Source organism: Cimex lectularius, unplaced genomic scaffold (assembly GCF_000648675.2).
Source record: "Cimex lectularius strain Harlan isolate CLEC.00 unplaced genomic scaffold, Clec_2.1 scaffold233, whole genome shotgun sequence".
Lineage (NCBI taxonomy): Eukaryota > Metazoa > Arthropoda > Insecta > Hemiptera > Cimicidae > Cimex > Cimex lectularius.
The window spans coordinates 266,752-283,713 of NW_019392939.1; the positions used below are offsets into that span (position 1 = coordinate 266,752).

Genomic DNA, 16,962 nt, shown 5'->3' on the forward strand with positions numbered 1-16,962 from the left:
AATTGAGCCTTTCATTTATAAAGTTGTTTTATTACATAACTGTCTCAGCCTTTTAATCCATCTCCTTCAAGGCTGTTTAATTTAAATTTAATAGCATTGTTTGACAATGATTCCGGTAATTCTATGTGTTATGTTGATCAGTTTTGCCATTATTTTGATTTGGCAGGGAATCGGTTCCAAGAAGAAGAAATTTCCTCCTGGTATGTTACCTTTAAGTTAAGTAAAAGTTAGTTATTTAATTAAAAAAGTTAATATTTTGTTATTTAACGTCTTTTTTTTTTTTTATTGTTATTGGTAGAAATTGTTCTTTCTCTTGTGTACCTGTGATACAAGATTTTTCTTTAATTCTCAATGACAAAATCTCTTAAATAAATAAAGAATTTATCTGTAAACATTATTTAGTATAGATTGGAATGTTGTAGGCCCGATTAAATTGCCAATATTAGGAAATGGCGCCTTGGTCAAAAAATACAGCCACACTTATGGCGGCTTGCATAACGCATTTCATAAAATGTGCGAAATGTACAACACAGATATTCTTGGACTTAAACTTGGGAAGGATTACGTAGTGGTCGTACAGAGCGAGAGCCTGATAGAAGAAGTCTTCTCAAGGGAACAGTTTCAAGCTCGTCCTGATACGTTTTTTATTCGTCTTAGGTCTATGGGAACGAGAAAAGGTGAGAAATGTTTTACAAAATTTAAAAAAATTAAAAATTTGGTTATTTAAGGGATAACAATGACTGACGGAGCATTATGGTGTGAGCAAAGAGCTTTTGCTGTGAGACACATGCACAATTTAGGTCTTGGCAAATCACAAATGGAATTTCTCATTAATGAAGAAATGCAGGTTTCTATCCATCATTGTGCTTTCAAAAAGAAATAATTAATTAATTATATATTGTTCAAGATACTTTTTAGCTTTTTAAAAAATGGTTTGAATGTAAACTTGAAAAATTGTATATCGAAATGTGTGCTGAACGTACTTTGGGCGATGGTGACCGGTTCAAGATTTTTAAACGAAGACACTTTGGAATCTCTCATTTCGTTCATGGGTCAAAGGGCAAAAGCTTTCGACATGGCTGGCGGGGTGCTTTGTCAGTTCCCATGGATCCGATACATCGCACCTGAATGGTCTGGATACAACTTGATAAAAAAGCTCAATAAACAGTTCAAAACAATGATTTTAGTAAGTAGATTTTATATTTTAAGCGCCTTGTACCTATTCTAACTTGTACAAATAGTAGAAACCAATTTCTTCAAGTGGCTAGAACGCTACTCCTAATTAGATTATTTATTGAATAAATATTATAATATTTCTTGTATAAAAAGTACTGTTTTTCCCTGAGTGGTTTATATTTATTGTAGAAAGTAATAATTGGCATAAAGTACTATTGCAAGTAAATTTGAGAAAGAAAAAATATATTCCCTCCTCCTAATCTCTATTTATCCATCAAGCTTGAATAACTTGAGGCTTTTAAAGTTTAAAAAATAATTTTCTTAAAAGTTCTTTTGTTCTACTATGCAGTGAACAGAATATTCCCATAAAAACATTGTTTGTGTATTATTAGGATATAATCGATAAGCATAAAAGGACTTACGATAAAGAAGTCACTCGTGACTTTATTGACGCTTTTCTTCATGAAATGTACAATAATGAGAACACCGACACATCATTCACAGGTGAGCTACTCGATTTTCACCTTGTTTTAACCAGATATCCTAAAATTGGTAAGTTTCTTTTTTCAGACGACCAACTAATAATGGTATGTTTGGATTTTTTCATTGCCGGTTCTCAAACGACGAGCTCGACACTGGATTTTGCACTATTGCAGATGATTGTATTTCCTCACATACAGCAGAAAGTTCACGATGAGATTGACCTCGTATTAGAAAAAAGGAATCCTGTTTTATTCAGCGATAAATCAAAGTAATAACTAAATTACCGATTATCATTAATAAATTTACAATATCTTTGTAATAAAGTAAAGTAATTCTTGTCATACAGGAGGGATTAACTTCCAACTATCCATTGGGTTTTGCCAACCAAGGGTCAAACCAGTTTACAATACATTTTTCTACTATTATCAATTAAAAAGCCATGGGCTCTGCTGGGATTCGAACCCAGAACTGCTAGTGTGGAAAATGTGTCGGATGCCTTAACCACTTAGCCAACATCCCAATTATCAGCTTCATTTAATATATGAATTGTAAATTTTTTTTGCGCTGGTTTGACATCATGCTAAAATCCACCTTTCTTAATTTATGTACTTCAATTTTGTATTTTCCAAAAATAAAGTGCAAATGGCAAAAAAAGAGGGGGAAGAGAAAATTCAAGAGGTTGTAGGTTGAGATGGGAAGTTGGTGTCTGAGTGGATCAAAGTCATGATAGTTCAAGTTGTAGAGCAGCGGCGTAGTTAGCCAAAGGTCGTGGGTTCGATTCCCGCTCGTGACGCCTTTTTTATCTCAACTAATGGTATGGTATGATAGAAAAGGATACTAGGAAACGGGGTTTGTACTCCCCAGGCACTGCAGCCTTCTGGCTTATTGTACCTTCCTAATTCCTTAGTTCAGTCAATAGACTCAATCCTTCTCCTTAGAAGTATCAGGTCATTGACTGTCGCTGTTGCAATTTGATTCCCTAAGTTTTTTCCGTACATTAGGTTAAACCTCCATTGAGCTGTTGCTTTGTATTCGAAGATGATATGAGTAGCTGTTTCTTCCTCCTCATTACATAATCTGCAGATGGGATCATATACATCGCTGTATATACCCGTGTTGTGTAGATGTTTTCTCAGATGCCAGTGACCGGTTAGTAGTCCTACGACTCCTCTGAGTTTGGCCCTCTCCAATTACAGCAGTGTTTTTTCCAGTCTCGGTGAGTGTTGTTTCATCATAAGTTTACTATGTCTAGCACTGCTAGAGTTTATCTACTTCTCCTTTTGTTTTTCTTGGATCCATTCTACGATGGAGGATTCTATATTTGTTTTTGTTATCCCAAGAATAGATTTGGGGCCTATGTATGGTCTTGCAGATCCTCCTCTGGCCAGTCCGTCTGCTTTCTCGTTACCCAAAATTACCCTGTGCCCTGGCACCCAAGATATCATCAGGTTGTTGTGTTTCCCCAGGTTTTGGAGATTTTGCATGCATTCACTGACTAATTTTGATGTGATTCTTTTACATGCTAATGCTTTAATGGCTGCTTGGCTATCTGATCTTATGAGGATTTTTTGTCAGTAACCTCTCTTAAGATTTTCCCGGGCACAAGCATTGATGGCATGTATTTCCGCTTGAAAGACTGAAGTATACTTCCCTAATAGTTTGATTGCTCATGTTTTGGGCTTGTACAGAAAACGCCTGATCCAGTTCCTTGTTTTGTTTTAGAGCCATCTTGTTTGTACCATATCATTGTGTCTGATGCTCTCCTGTGTTCTTCCTCTCCTTTATAGTCCATTGAGACTTTATAGGAAGTTGTGAAGATTGTTTCTGGGTATCAATACCTTACATAAAGATTATTATTAAAAAATTAAATGTAGTTTAAATTATTAAATGTAGCTTTTACAGAATTTTCATAAGGTGTGGTTTTTTAAGTGTGGGTATGTTTCGCATGGCTAAATATCATTTTCCTTGAGACACTTTTATAGAACCACTAGTGTGGCAAATGTGAGCCAAATGTGTCAGCTACCAAGGTCCAAAATGATAATATTAGGTTGCTGGTGCTTGTATTTAATTGGTTTTCTTCTTACATGTGGTGTATCCAGCAGTGTTCTCGGTGTTAAAACAAGCATCTTTCTACTTGTAACTACTGCCTCAGATTTCATAAAAAAACTAACTGAACCAGGGGTATGGCTCAACAGAAAGCTTGGACCGAATAGGAAAAGCCTCAAATTGATCAAAGAAAAAATGGAAAGTGGAAACAAATTATAATGGACCTTTCCAATACACTTTGGCTTATACAAAACATTTTATTTAAAAAATAAATAAAAAACTCCAAAATGTAATTAAAAATAAAAAAGCTCACTGTCATTTACAAAAGAAACCAAAGAGATTTTCTATATTAGAAAGTTTAGCACAAGTTGATCAAGGATCTAAAAAATCTCCAACCCTGGTACAGAAAAGAACGAGAGTCTCTTCCATTGTCGGGCCTTGATGCCCAAGGATATGCCATAAGTATGCAACATGTGTACGTATTTTTAAGACAGCAAGCGTAAAAATAATAAAGTTACTAATGGGGAAGCAAAAGAAGAATAAGAGGAAATGCAAACAAAAGTTAAAGTGCATTTGCTAGCTTTACACAAATCTGAGGATGAAGGAAGAATTTTTGAAACGTGAAATTAATAAAAAAGAAGTATAGCAGACAGATTATTTAATCACCCAGAGCTGGATACTCCACTAGTAAGAAGAAAACAAGTGAAATAATAATACAAAAATATTAATGTGTTTTTGTTTTATGGTAGATTACCATATGTTGAAGCGGTTCTTTTGGAATCTCAAAGGTTCTCTCACATCATACCTATTATTGGCCCAAGACGTGTATTGTCCACAACAACTCTTGGTGGATACAGCATTCCAAAGGTAAAGATTTGAAGAAAAAGGTACAATTTTAAACAAAACAAAATCAACTTTTATAGGACACTACTATATTACTTAATTTGGTTCCGATGTTGAAAGACCCAAAAAATTGGAAAGACCCGAATAATTTCACCCCGGAGAGATTTTTGAATGATGATAATCAAGTGATCCATGACAAGTTCACGTACGCTTTTGGAAAAGGTGGCCAGTAAATTGCCTGTATTGTGTGTTATGTTAATTATTAACAAATTGCAATTTTCTTTCAGGCAAAAGAAGATGCCCTGGTGAGCCTTTGGCAAAGAGTTTTATCTTTATGTTTTTCACAAATTTTCTCAAGCAATACAAAATCGAGTGTGTTGACAAATCCAATCCACCGACACTCGATTACATCCCAGGTCTTACGCTATCTCCCCTTCCTTATGAAATGAAAATCATCAAAAGATGAACACAAATAAAAATAATAAATTTAGTATAAGAAAATTAAATCCCTTTTATATTCAATTATTTATTTTTAATCATTAAATTATAGTTTGAATTTATTTCATTTATCAAATTATAATTAAAGAAGTCCTTGCCTTGCCTAGAAATGAATAGGATTTATATTTATATAACAATATATACAACAAAACAAAAAAAAATTAAAACACTTTATTGTATTAACATTACAACAAATATATAAATCAATATAAACACAATTGTATCACAATATTTATAAAAATAAAAAAATAGTTTCAACGTCTAGACACAAACATGCATTGAAAAGGTCTGGGACAGATTGTTGCACCATCGAGCCCTTTGATGGTCGGCACTGGCTCGCCCGGGACAGGAGTCACGGTGAAATGGTACAGAATTGACGACAGAAAGAGGAACAGGCTCATTTTTGCATAAATCTCCCCAAGGCACCTTCGTTTTCCTTAAAGTCAAACATCTATTATATAACCTTAAATTGATTTACAATTTTTAAAATTTACCTATTCCAAATGGGAGAAACCACTCGTCGTTAATGATACACTTCTTTTCGTCGAGAAATCTTTCTGGCCTGAATATTTCAGGATCTCCCCAATGCTCTTTGTCCATATGCAAGCTATATAGATTAGCCAAAATTACTGTATCCTGTGAAATAAAATATTATAAAGATCTACTTATTAATTTATTTATTTTAATAATACCTGAGGGATTGAATATCCTAATACATCAGTATCCTTTGTCGCCCTGTGAGAAACTGTTGTAGGTGTTACATTCGTATATCTCTGCAGTTCCATAAAGAACGCTTCAAAGTAAGTCAGTCTAAAATTCACAACATTTATGCAATCATTAACAATAAGCGTGTTTCAGGTACATACTTAGATCTGTGCTGGACCTCGGGAACATTCGACCCACAAACCGTATCTATTTCATCTTGTAGAATTTTTTGTATCTGTGGGAAGTGTAAAAGCATTAAAATTGCATAGCCGAGAGTGCTTTGTGTCGTCTCCGCACCAGCCAAGAACAAATCTAAAAGAAGAACGACCAATTGTTGTTCGGTGAAACCATCTCTATTCTTGTCAATTTCATTTAGGTAAGCATCAATCAAGTCACGATTTTCATATGAAGATACTGTTTTTCTGTGTTCATTTATCAAATTCTGAATTAAAAGAAGAAAAAAATTATTTTTCATCGTATAATCATGAAAAAGTAAAGTACCTGTAAAAACTTAGTAAGGGTATTTAAGACCAAACGGACTTTGTTGAAAGAACTAAGTTCGGGTGCGATGAACCTCAGGAAGGGCATTTGATTCAGCAAGCCTCCGGACATGTCTTGCAATCTAAATCCCAAACTTATAAAATTTAAAAGCTCGAGTGGCCTCGAATCTCCTACTTTGAACCTCTCTCCAGCGACCATCGACCACAAACTGTTAACAACGCTTACTCCAAGTATATTTGGAACTGTGATCGGCCGCTGAAAAATAAATGTAATTATAGTATTTATATTTCTATATATTAAAGTGTGCAATAAATGAAACATACATTGCTACTGCTTTTTATAGCGGCGATTAATTCAGTTGTTTCAACTGTTATTCTGTCTTCCATAATGCTCCGGTTTAATCCAAACGATTTTAAGTGTTTCATACAGAACTTTTTCTGTTCATTGAAAAAAGGTCCATCCACAAAAACTATTCCTGAAACATAAGAGAACAAATTTTTAACAATAGGCTTTTTATTCATTTGAATCATCCTAGACTGATGAAAGATGTGAGGGGTACACCAGATAATCGGAAAAACCTAACTACAGATTCAGGTACTCCCGACAGACTTCAACAAGAAATATAATAAGCATGATGTTTAGTTAAAAAAATTATAAACATTTTTTTAAATTTAAGGTATACATTAATACTGAAGAGTTTTTTGATCGGAATTGTTTTCATGTCTTTCACACGATCCTTTGTCTTGTTCCAGTGTCCTTTCATACCAGTTGAGGGTTTCAAATTTTAAAAATAACTATCTATCCACTTTTCTTGTATGAGCCTATCTTTAAAAAAAAAATACCAAAAATTTTGTATTTAACTTTAAACAGTATGAGGCTGGTTTACATCTCTTCTGACATTCCAGCACCTCCTAAACCAAAGGTCTGGGGCAAATTTTGCACCGTCGAGCCCTTTGATGGTCGGCACTGGCTTGGTATAAGCGTCATTGCCTCCTTTAAACCAAATGACCTCTTGACATTCTATCACTTTATTCTGGGTTTTGTCTATGGATTATGGCCCTCAAAAACCACTGTTATGTTTCCTTTTCCTTCCTTTATATTACCAACCTTAGTACCCCTGGTGTATTCTTATCTACAGCAGAAGGTCTTTTTTCATCTCTATTTTCTTTCCAATTGTTTTATTTATTATTTTTTCCCAGAAGTGGATTTAATTTTATTGCACTCTTTACCATTCATATCTCTATGCAGGTCTTCTTAGTCCTTATGTTATCTATCTAAATTTTGTAATTAAATTGTTTTTCTTGAAACGCTTCATATTAATCAGTAAATAGTTGATAAAAAGTTTTACTGTCCATTGAAACATATTTCTTGTTTTGTTACTTCATAGTGACAAAAGTGTACATTTTATAAATAGTGTGGGTGATATAAGACATCCTTGGAATAGTCAATCACACACCCCATCCCTGGCCTTCAATTAAAATCAAAGCCAAGAGTCTCTTCGGATATCTCACTTTTATTTCAATATTTTTTATCATATTAATTTGTTTTCTTTAACTTTTTTTTTTAATTATTGTTACAACTTTGCTGTCTTTATGAATTTTGTTTTATAACTTTATAAGACTGGAAATTGGTGCTTTAAGCATTTTAGAGGGTTGTTTGAAAAGGATGAAAGGTGTTGTGTACGGGGCTGGTATGAGGAACCAGCATTTTAATGAGGTGTCTTTCAGCTATTTGCAGTTTCGAGAACAAATGGTATTTCAGGGATAGAAAGGTTGGATACAAATTAGGTAAATTGGGCAATGACTCGAGAAATAGGAGAGAATGGATTCGTTGGATTTGTTTGAGCCCCACAGTTCGATTCAGTAAGTCCTAGGTTGTAATAATGATGTGCAGATGTGTTTGTTTTACAGTGAAAGTTTTGATCTGTTGTCAAGTAGACTTTTTATTAGTTTAAGTAGTATGTTAAGAATCAAATATTCTTTCACAACATTTCATTATATTTTTTTAATTCAGCCTGTTCAGTCCTCCAAATTGTGAAATTGATGACTTTTCAACGAGGAACCGATGTCGAAAATTGATTTTTATTAATAGATTTTCATTAATTTTAACATCTCAGTACAAGAGCAGGATTTTGGTATGTTTGTATGTGTGTCAAATTAATCATAAAACAAAGGCCTCTTTTGTTTTTCTCCTTAATCCTAAGACAGTATGTTATGTACAAAGTTTAGCAAAATAATAATAATTGTGTTGGAAAATTCAATCCCATTGTAAACAGGTCTAATTCTTAAGTGTTAGTACTTCCGCTGTAAAAACCAAATAAACAGGTATGTAATTTTATTTACACCAATCTCAAGAATTAATAGATAGTTTGTATAATTGTATTCTGGGGAAAACAACAAATTTACAAACTGTACTGTTTTGATTTCGACATTTTAAAAACAATCAAATAAGTATTTTTGCATTGGAAACTTGAAAAATCGGAACCATAAATGAAACATTTGAAAGGTGTTCATACTAAATTTTCCAACTTAAATAATAAATCATAACGAGGTACAAGGACTTTTTTGAATTTTGAAATATGTTTTCAGTTGTTTTCATTACAAAAAGTATAATTCTTCAACGTTCAATAGCCAGGAACAAAGAAGCATACAGGGCAGCCAAATAAAGCCTCCGCAAGACCCCACGATGCTTTTTGGTTAATAAAAAGTAGTCTTAGTAAAATTACAATGGAAAACCCCTGGGATTGTAAAAACATACATTACAGTAGTAGGTGAAGAAGGACATCAGTCCCTGGACCACAGAGAACGGTCAAAAGAGGAAAAGGCCATACTGACACGACTACACATAGGTTATACAAGAATAACTCCTGGGCACCCTCTGGCCAGTAAGCTACCACATAGGTGCCCATTATAAAGAATAGAGTAGAATAATGGTCAACCACCTTTTCAATAGTAGAAGGCTTGACATAATATTTTGGAAATATCAGAACTGTTCTTGTCTTGGGAGTTTATATCGTGTGCTGTGTTTGTGTTAATTTATTGGATTCAATATAAAAATATATATAATACAAAATTTTATCCAAGACAAGCACAGTTCTGCTATTGCCAAAATAATATGTCAAGCCTTCTACTATTGAAAAGGTGGTTGACCATTATTCTATTCTACTCTTAATAATGGGAACCTATATATATACACAGGGTGAGTCATTTTTTGATGCACCATTGGAAAATCAACATGGGTGCGTTTAAATCTGACTCAAGGCCTATTTCTTTTGATTTTAACATTAAAAAAAGAAGTAAGTCAATTTTCGGTGCACCGTAGGAAAATCAACATTGGTGCATCTAATTATGACTCGGCACATTTTATTTTGATAGTCTCGTACCAAAAATTAGGCGAGTCACTTTTCGATGCACCATTCGTTATAAATTAGTTTTAGTAGGTTGGAAGGAAAATAAACAAAACCAATATTGTTAAAACATTCAAACACAATGTAAAAATTAAAAAAAAAATTCTTCACAAATTAATTTAATTAAGGTTTAAGAGTATTTTTTTCTGGCAAAGTAAAAAAAATTAAATAAATGTAACAATCTCCTTTTTTCTGGTAAAGTAAAAAAATTAAATAAATGTAACAANATTTCTATGTTTATATCACGTGTTGTGTTCATGGTAATCTATTGGAATAAATGTAATTTATTAGCGTGAAAAGAAGAGGTTGTTTAACCCCACCCTAAGGAATATCGAGTACTCTGGGGGTGTGAAAATGACCAAATTTCTATGTTTATATCGTGTGTTGTGTTCATGTTAATTTATTGGAATGAATATAATTTATTAGCGTGAAAAGAAGAGGTTGCTTAACACCGCACTGACGAATATCGAGTACTTGGGGGTGTGAAAGTGGCCAAATTTCTATGTATATATCGTGTGTGTGTGATTATTATTATTAGAATAAATGTTATTTATTAGCGTGAAAAAAGCGGTTGTTTAATTCCGCCCCGAGGAATGTCGACTACTATGGAGGAGTGAATGTGATCAAATTTCTGTTTGCGGTGATTTACGTGTATGCATTGTATGCTTTGCCTTGTCTATTCTGTCGTTGATAACATGAGGTACAAACGAGAGGCTTGAATTTTAGTATATCTACGTAGTATACTAGTATACATAATAAAGCAGAAGGAAAACTCGCAGAGGACTGGTGATGACATTTTAAGGTCAAAACTCAAGTAAAAAGACGTTTCAAGATCTGTAAATGTGTTATAAGTTTATATTTTGCGGGTGTTTTTTCCACCGCGTGTTTGTTTGTGTATGTTTATATATGTAATTTTACCACTTGTTCAAAAAAGTTGCCAAAGATATAGTTTATTGATTAAGTAGATGGTTCATTCGCTTTTGTTTTTCTTGGTATGTGTCAGTTGCAATACAACTTACGCTAGGAACACATGTTCTATTATTAGTAGTATTAAAATAATCGTAAACAGCGATGATTATTTTTGTATTTTTATATTTTATTTCTTTACTTGGCGGGTCTGAAGGAGGACGTCCGAGTTCCGTCCTTCCCGACATCGTCAACATCCGAAACAAGGAGACCGACGAGCACATCTGCACGGGTGTTTTAATATCCACAAACGTCGTCATTTCCTGTGCAAGCTGCTTTGAAATCTACAAGCCCTGGGAAGTACTGGTGGAGATGGAAGGTGTCAACTCTTCGACCGGCGGCGTCGAAAGTTGGCAGAAACACTTCAAGGCCGGTTTAACTCAGGGGATGTTTTGGAAGAACGATCTCATCGTAATGCGCACCGCGGTTAAATTTTCGAAAGGTGCAGCTTGGATACCGAACAATGGGATAATTGCGAAGATCCTGAAGAACCCGCGCTATTATAACTGTAGGGAATGGACTTACGACGACGAGTTCAAGACGTTTCGTGAAACTTTTCTCGACCTGCTCAACTCAAATGCATGCCACGATTACATCTGCCCCGGCCGCGCATTCTGCTCTTTCCGAGCAGAAGATCCGCACCTCTGCTCGAAGAACATGTCGAAAACTAACAAACGTCTTTGTACAAGTTACGGAGGGCCTTTAGAGTGTAAAGGGTTCGCCATCGGATTGCGCTGCTTCAGCAAAAACTGCGGCTCGGAATTCGTCACAGTCTATACCATTTTTGATCTCGAATTTTTGAAGTATCACCTGAAGTCGGCAGCTGTTTTAACGTCAACATCTCACATTGTTCAATACATCATTATGTTACTAGTATTGAAACATAATAAATATACATAAATGAGACAAATTGCATTTACCGTTTATTCGAGAGGGCCGATTATGGAATATTGAATACTCCATCGACCTAAATTAGATTAGTCATATAGTAGACGAAGAGGGAGAGAGTGAGCGAGAGAGGGTGAGTGAGAGGAATTTGAAGGGGAAGAAAATTAAACTGCTTTTCCTAACTTGAGGAATGTAGTGAAGAGGGAGAGAGAGAGAGAGATTTGAAGGAAAGAAAGAGAGAGTTAAATTGCTCTTCCTAACTTGAGGAACAGAGTGAAAAGAGGGAGAGTGAGAAAGAGATAGAGAGCGGGTGAGAGAAAGGGTATATATATATATATATATATANAATTTAAATTTTATTTCATTGTTGAATATATATTCATTTGGAGAAACAGGGCTGTTTTATTGCATTCAATATTTGGTAGATACCTTGTTTTGTGTTCCTACTGACTTCAAAATGGAAATCTTAATCATCCATTTCTGTTGTTAAAATGTTTTCAAATTTCGAAGACAGGTTGTTTAAACGACTAGGGTAGATATTTATTTAAAAAATGTAGGAAACACTCACCAAATCTTTGTCCAAAAGATCTCATTCTGAAGAAGAATCCGTCGGGTCGTGCGTCGAATTCGTCCCTCGTTAAAATCTCCCTCACCGTTTTGTTGTCCGTCGCTATGACAAGTCGATCTCGGCCAAGCCTGATGCCCGTGATCGGGCCGTACATTTTGGCCAGTCTCGCCCATACCAGGTGGGTGAACTCGAGCTCTTTGTACAGTTTGTAGAAGACGTGGTAACTGCCGATTACGGGGAGCCAATTTGGTCCTGAAAATAAGAAAACCTTGAGCACTGAGCAATTCGCATGCCATGGACAGTTCAATTATATAAAGCGAAGTTTAGGGATGTGAAAAGACGAAACGCACCTGACAGACATAAACAGCCAGAATGTACAGACGAAATTGACCAGAAACAGACTTAACAAAGTTTAAATCGAATAATTTCAATTCAACAAGTAACAACGCTGAAGGGCAATTATAAATGTAGCTTAAATGTTTTCTAATTGTGAAGGATCCTTTGTACAAGTGATGAACGTCAGGTTGCCAAAACGAGAAATAAAAGCCGAGAGGTAGCTCAAGGATCTGTTCAAGGCCCTACTCTACTTAGACTATACATTCCTGAGTTGTGCCCTGTAAGGTCTCATATTAAACAATTTATACTTGTACCATCTTTAGTTAAATATAAAATAAGGACATTTGAATAACTGCGAATATAAATAGTAATTCAAAAACAACACACCTGGAGGATAATTGTGTGGTTTCTTCGTATCCAATATAAGGTACAGGATGAAAAGGATGACTGTAAGAAAGAGAAATATCTGCCACATGTTGACTACGCTTAAGCCCGAGCATGAATACGAGCTCCTCTCGGTCCTCCTTTTTAAATAGTCCTAGTCGAAAAAAAAGGACTAGTCCTACTGATTATCTTCTATTTTTACGGTCAACTTTGACCCATATTCTTTTCCACCATAAAGGGCTGAACGCGACGACAACCCAAAAAGGAAAACTGAATACGATCAGAAGCATCACTTTCACCTCTCTGTATTTTAATATGCTAATCATATTTTAAATTAAACTGGACCAAAATAAGTCAGACCCGGATGTGCTTGAAAAGAGAGGTCATCTTCAACTCTTAAAAACGATTGTTTAATTTGCAGTAACTATAACCTACTCTCCCTGAGGCTAAAAACTAAAATTTTCAATCTTTGATAATTGTTTAAAGCAATTTTCGTTTTTATTGAATTGAAAATTAACAACGTTTATAAAATTGATTACACGTCAATCAAATAAATTATCTGCGTTGTATGAACTTTTTAATGAAACTAATAATCAAATTTACAATGGGCGAAATTAGAATGGAAGATCTCTATACAGAGAGCTCGGAAAATTCGGTTATTAACTTTAATTATGCTTGAAACCATAAAGTTCATTACATGTCAAGTAGATATAGGCTAATCTTATAAAGTTTTAATAATAGTTCCAAAGCCGTGCTAAATTTCCTCAAAGTTTGACGAAGGAAATTGGCTTTATTGGCCTTATCCCTAATGTTTTATATAAAATTTCTTTACGATTTCTGGAAAGTTTTCTTCGGTTTTTAGGCTTCCTTTGGTTCATCTCAATGTATTATTAAATTATACAGCAACCAGTAAACCGAAACACTATTTTACATTCAACCTTTCACATTTCATTATCCACCAATCTGTAAATCTATTTATTTAAAATTAAACGGAAAAACTAAATTTTTTGTTAGGAAAAGCTATGGACCAAAATAATATAAAGTTATTTTCTCAAATGCCACATCCTCTGTAAAGTGGTTTTCTTACATTTTTATGCTTTCTTTAGTGTTAATCAAATAACATTTCATTATTCACCAATCTGAAAATCTATTTATTTAAAATTGCACGGAAAAACTAAATTTTTTGTTAGGAAAAGCTATGGACCAAAATAATGTAAAGTTACTTTCTCAAATGCCATTTCCTCTGTAAAATTGGTTTCTTACATTTTTATGCTTTCTTTAGTGTTAAACAAATAACATTTCATTATTCACCAATCTGTAAATCTATTTATTTAAAATTGAAAGGAAAAACTAAATTTTTTGTTAGGAAAAGCTATGGACCAAAATAATGTAAAGTTTCTTTCTCAAATGCCACTTCCTCTGTAAAGTTGTTTTCTTACATTTTTATGCTTTAGTGTTATTCAAATAACATTTCATTATTCACCAATCTGTAAATCTATTTATTTAAAATTGAACTGAAAAACTAAATTTTTTGTTAGGAAAAGCTATGGACCAAAATAATATAAAACTACTTTCTCAAATGCAACATCCTCTGTAAATTCACTATTGTTCGTGGTCCGCTTGACTAATTAATAACATTAAATTAATTAAGGTTTTAAGTTGAGATAAAAAAGTCAGTCACGAGCGGGATTCGAACCCACGACCTTCGGCTTGATACGCCGCTACTCTACCACCTGATCTATCTTCAGTTCGAGTGGAGTGCCCGAGGGGATCGAAGTCAACATAGCTCAAGTGGTAGAGTAGCGGGGTATCGAGCCGAAGGTCGTGGGTTCGAATCCCGCTCGTGACACTGACTTTTTTATCTCGACTTAAAACCTTAATTATTTGAATCCTCTGTAAAGTTGTTTAGTTCGGTTTTTAGGTTTTATATTGGGTTAATTACATAATATTTCATTATTCAACAATGTGTAATTATATTTATTTAAAATGAAATGGAAATGCTAGATTTTTCGTGAGAAAAACCGCTGAACCAAAATATCATAAAAATACTTTCTCAAATACAACATCCTGTATAAAGTTGCTTTCTTAGATTTTTATGCTTTTCTCTCCGGAAACTTCCTAACAAAACTAAAGATTACATCTCGTTTATCCAAGGTTGTAAAGTTTTATAACANACCCACGACCTTCGGCTTGATACGCCGCTACTCTACCACTTGAGCTATCTTGACTTCGATCCCCTCGGGCACTCCACTCGAAGTCAAGATAACTCAAGTGGTAGAGTAGCGCGAAGTGGGTTCGAATCCCGCTCGTGACACTGATTTTTTATCTCAACTTAAAACCTTAATTAATTGAATCCTCTGTAAAGTTGTTTAGTTCGGTTTTTAGGTTTTATATTGGGTTAATCACATAATATTTCATTATTCAACAATATGTAATTATATTTATTTAAAATGAAATGGAAATGCTAGATTTTTCGGGAGAAAAACCCCTGAAACAAAATATCATAAAAATACTTTCTCAAATACAACATCCTGTATAAAGTTGCTTTCTTAGATTTTTATGCTTTTCTCTCCGGAAACTTCCTAACAAAACTAAAGATTACATCTCGTTTATCCAAGGTTGTAAAGTTTTATAACATATAATAATAATGATTGCTACATTTTCAAAAATAATATTGCTTTCATTTTTCTATTGCATACCTTAAGTTAAATATTAATTTAAAAAAATGAAAACAAAATCTAAAATCAGGGGTACATAGAAAGAGGATAAAAAAGCCAATTAAATATGAGAAAGTTACGCTCTGATGAGATGTAAAATGTCAAAATTATGTAGTGAAAGTCTTAAGTTTATCGTCTTTATGTTAAGTTTATATTATTCTTTGTAAAGGGCGGAAAAACCACTTTTACTTCTAAGGCGGTAAAAAAATTTAATAATACATTTAATGCGTGCATTTTCATAGATAAAAACCAGACGTCTTTTAACTCTTTCCAACATACTTTCTCACTATATAGTTTTTTCTTCATGAGCCGGGAAAATCTTATTGACATGTAGCCTTTCTCAAGCAAACTTCCTAACAAAACTAAAGATTACATCTCGTTTATCCAAGGTTGTAAAGTTTTATAACATATAATAATAATGATTGCTACATTTTCAAAAATAATATTGCTTTCATTTTTCTATTGCATACCTTAAGTTAAATGTTAATTTAAAAAAATGAAAACAAAATCTAAAATCAGGGGTACATAGAAAGAGGATAAAAAAGCCAATTAAATATGAGAAAGTTACGCTCTGATGAGATGTAAAATGTCAAAATTATGTAGTGAAAGTCTTAAGTTTATCGTCTTTATGTTAAGTTTATATTATTCTTTGTAAAGGGCGGAAAAACCACTTTTACTTCTAAGGCGGTAAAAAAATTTAATAATACATTTAATGCGTGCATTTTCATAGATAAAAACCAGACGTCTTTTAACTCTTTCCAACATACTTTCTCACTATATAGTTTTTTCTTCATGAGCCGGGAAAATCTTATTGACATGTAGCCTTTCTCAAGCCCAATTGCCTTGGAATTAAAAAGTCAAAGCTTTCTCCCAGTAGGTTCTTCATCAAGATTACTTATATGGAGGTAGGTCAGTCCTGAAGAGAGGCTCAATGAATAAATTAATAAATATTTGTTATGGCCCCTTATTCTGAAACAGACGCGGGTCGGCGACCTCTATATATGTTTTTTTTCTTTTTTAGAATATTTATTACAGAAGAATGGTCTTCGTTATCTCAATTTACATATTCAACTCCTTAAACTGACTTTTGTTGTAGGAGGTCAGTTTAAAGGCTGGACAGTGGTCAACTTCTTAAGCCAGACCTTTCTATTTAAAATTTTCAATGGATGTTTTAACATTTCACTTGTTCCTTTGTACGTGCTTTTACCTTGAAATTGTAAAAGGACGGTATCTACGTATAATTCGTAGTTGGAGACAAGCCTAAAAACCGAAGAAAACAACGTTGCAGATTTTACATTTGAGAAAGCAGTTTTATATTATTTTGGTTCAAAAATGTTTCTTACTAAAAACTTAGAATTACTTTTCGTTTTAAATAAATAGAATTCCTCATTTGTGAACAATGAAATATTATGTGATTAACCCTAAAGAAAGCCTAAAACCGAAGT

General features: G+C 33.8%; 3 protein-coding genes across 6 annotated transcripts in view; 2 read left to right on the forward strand and 1 right to left on the reverse strand.

Moving 5' to 3' along the window:
* LOC106662677 (probable cytochrome P450 305a1) lies at window positions 1–5,423 on the forward strand. Its single transcript, XM_014386913.2, has 9 exons — window positions 1–200; window positions 423–677; window positions 729–847; window positions 908–1,186; window positions 1,569–1,680; window positions 1,747–1,927; window positions 4,455–4,572; window positions 4,629–4,770; window positions 4,836–5,423. Exons 1-9 carry the CDS (start codon window positions 107–109, stop codon window positions 5,012–5,014), a joined length of 1,479 nt encoding a protein of 492 aa, XP_014242399.1. The 5' UTR covers window positions 1–106; the 3' UTR covers window positions 5,015–5,423.
* LOC106662678 (methyl farnesoate epoxidase-like) overlaps window positions 4,859–16,962 on the reverse strand; it is a 22,973-nt gene continuing 10,869 nt past the window's right edge. Inside the window, exons 1-8 of one of the 3 annotated variants that reach the window (XM_024229419.1) lie at window positions 12,804–12,931; window positions 12,081–12,332; window positions 6,576–6,727; window positions 6,253–6,507; window positions 5,913–6,193; window positions 5,739–5,856; window positions 5,541–5,682; window positions 4,859–5,482 (exon numbers count right to left, since the gene is read on the reverse strand). In XM_024229419.1, coding sequence (XP_024085187.1) covers window positions 5,301–5,482; window positions 5,541–5,682; window positions 5,739–5,856; window positions 5,913–6,193; window positions 6,253–6,507; window positions 6,576–6,727; window positions 12,081–12,332; window positions 12,804–12,891 — 1,470 coding nt within the window. In that variant the 5' untranslated portion in view covers window positions 12,892–12,931 and the 3' untranslated portion in view covers window positions 4,859–5,300. Of the gene's footprint in view, window positions 5,483–5,540; window positions 5,683–5,738; window positions 5,857–5,912; window positions 6,194–6,252; window positions 6,508–6,575; window positions 6,728–12,080; window positions 12,333–12,430; window positions 12,725–12,803; window positions 12,932–16,962 lie in introns of those variants that run through there. The other 2 variants (XM_014386914.2, XM_024229420.1) reach the window with 2 other exon arrangements.
* The window catches only part of LOC106662683 (putative mediator of RNA polymerase II transcription subunit 29), a 22,577-nt gene continuing 14,101 nt past the window's right edge, over window positions 8,487–16,962 (forward strand). Inside the window, exon 1 of one of the 2 annotated variants that reach the window (XM_014386957.2) lies at window positions 8,487–8,576. The gene's annotated coding sequence lies outside the window, so the exon portion shown is untranslated. The remainder of the gene's footprint in view (window positions 8,577–16,962) is intronic. The other variant, XM_024229421.1, reaches the window with a different exon arrangement.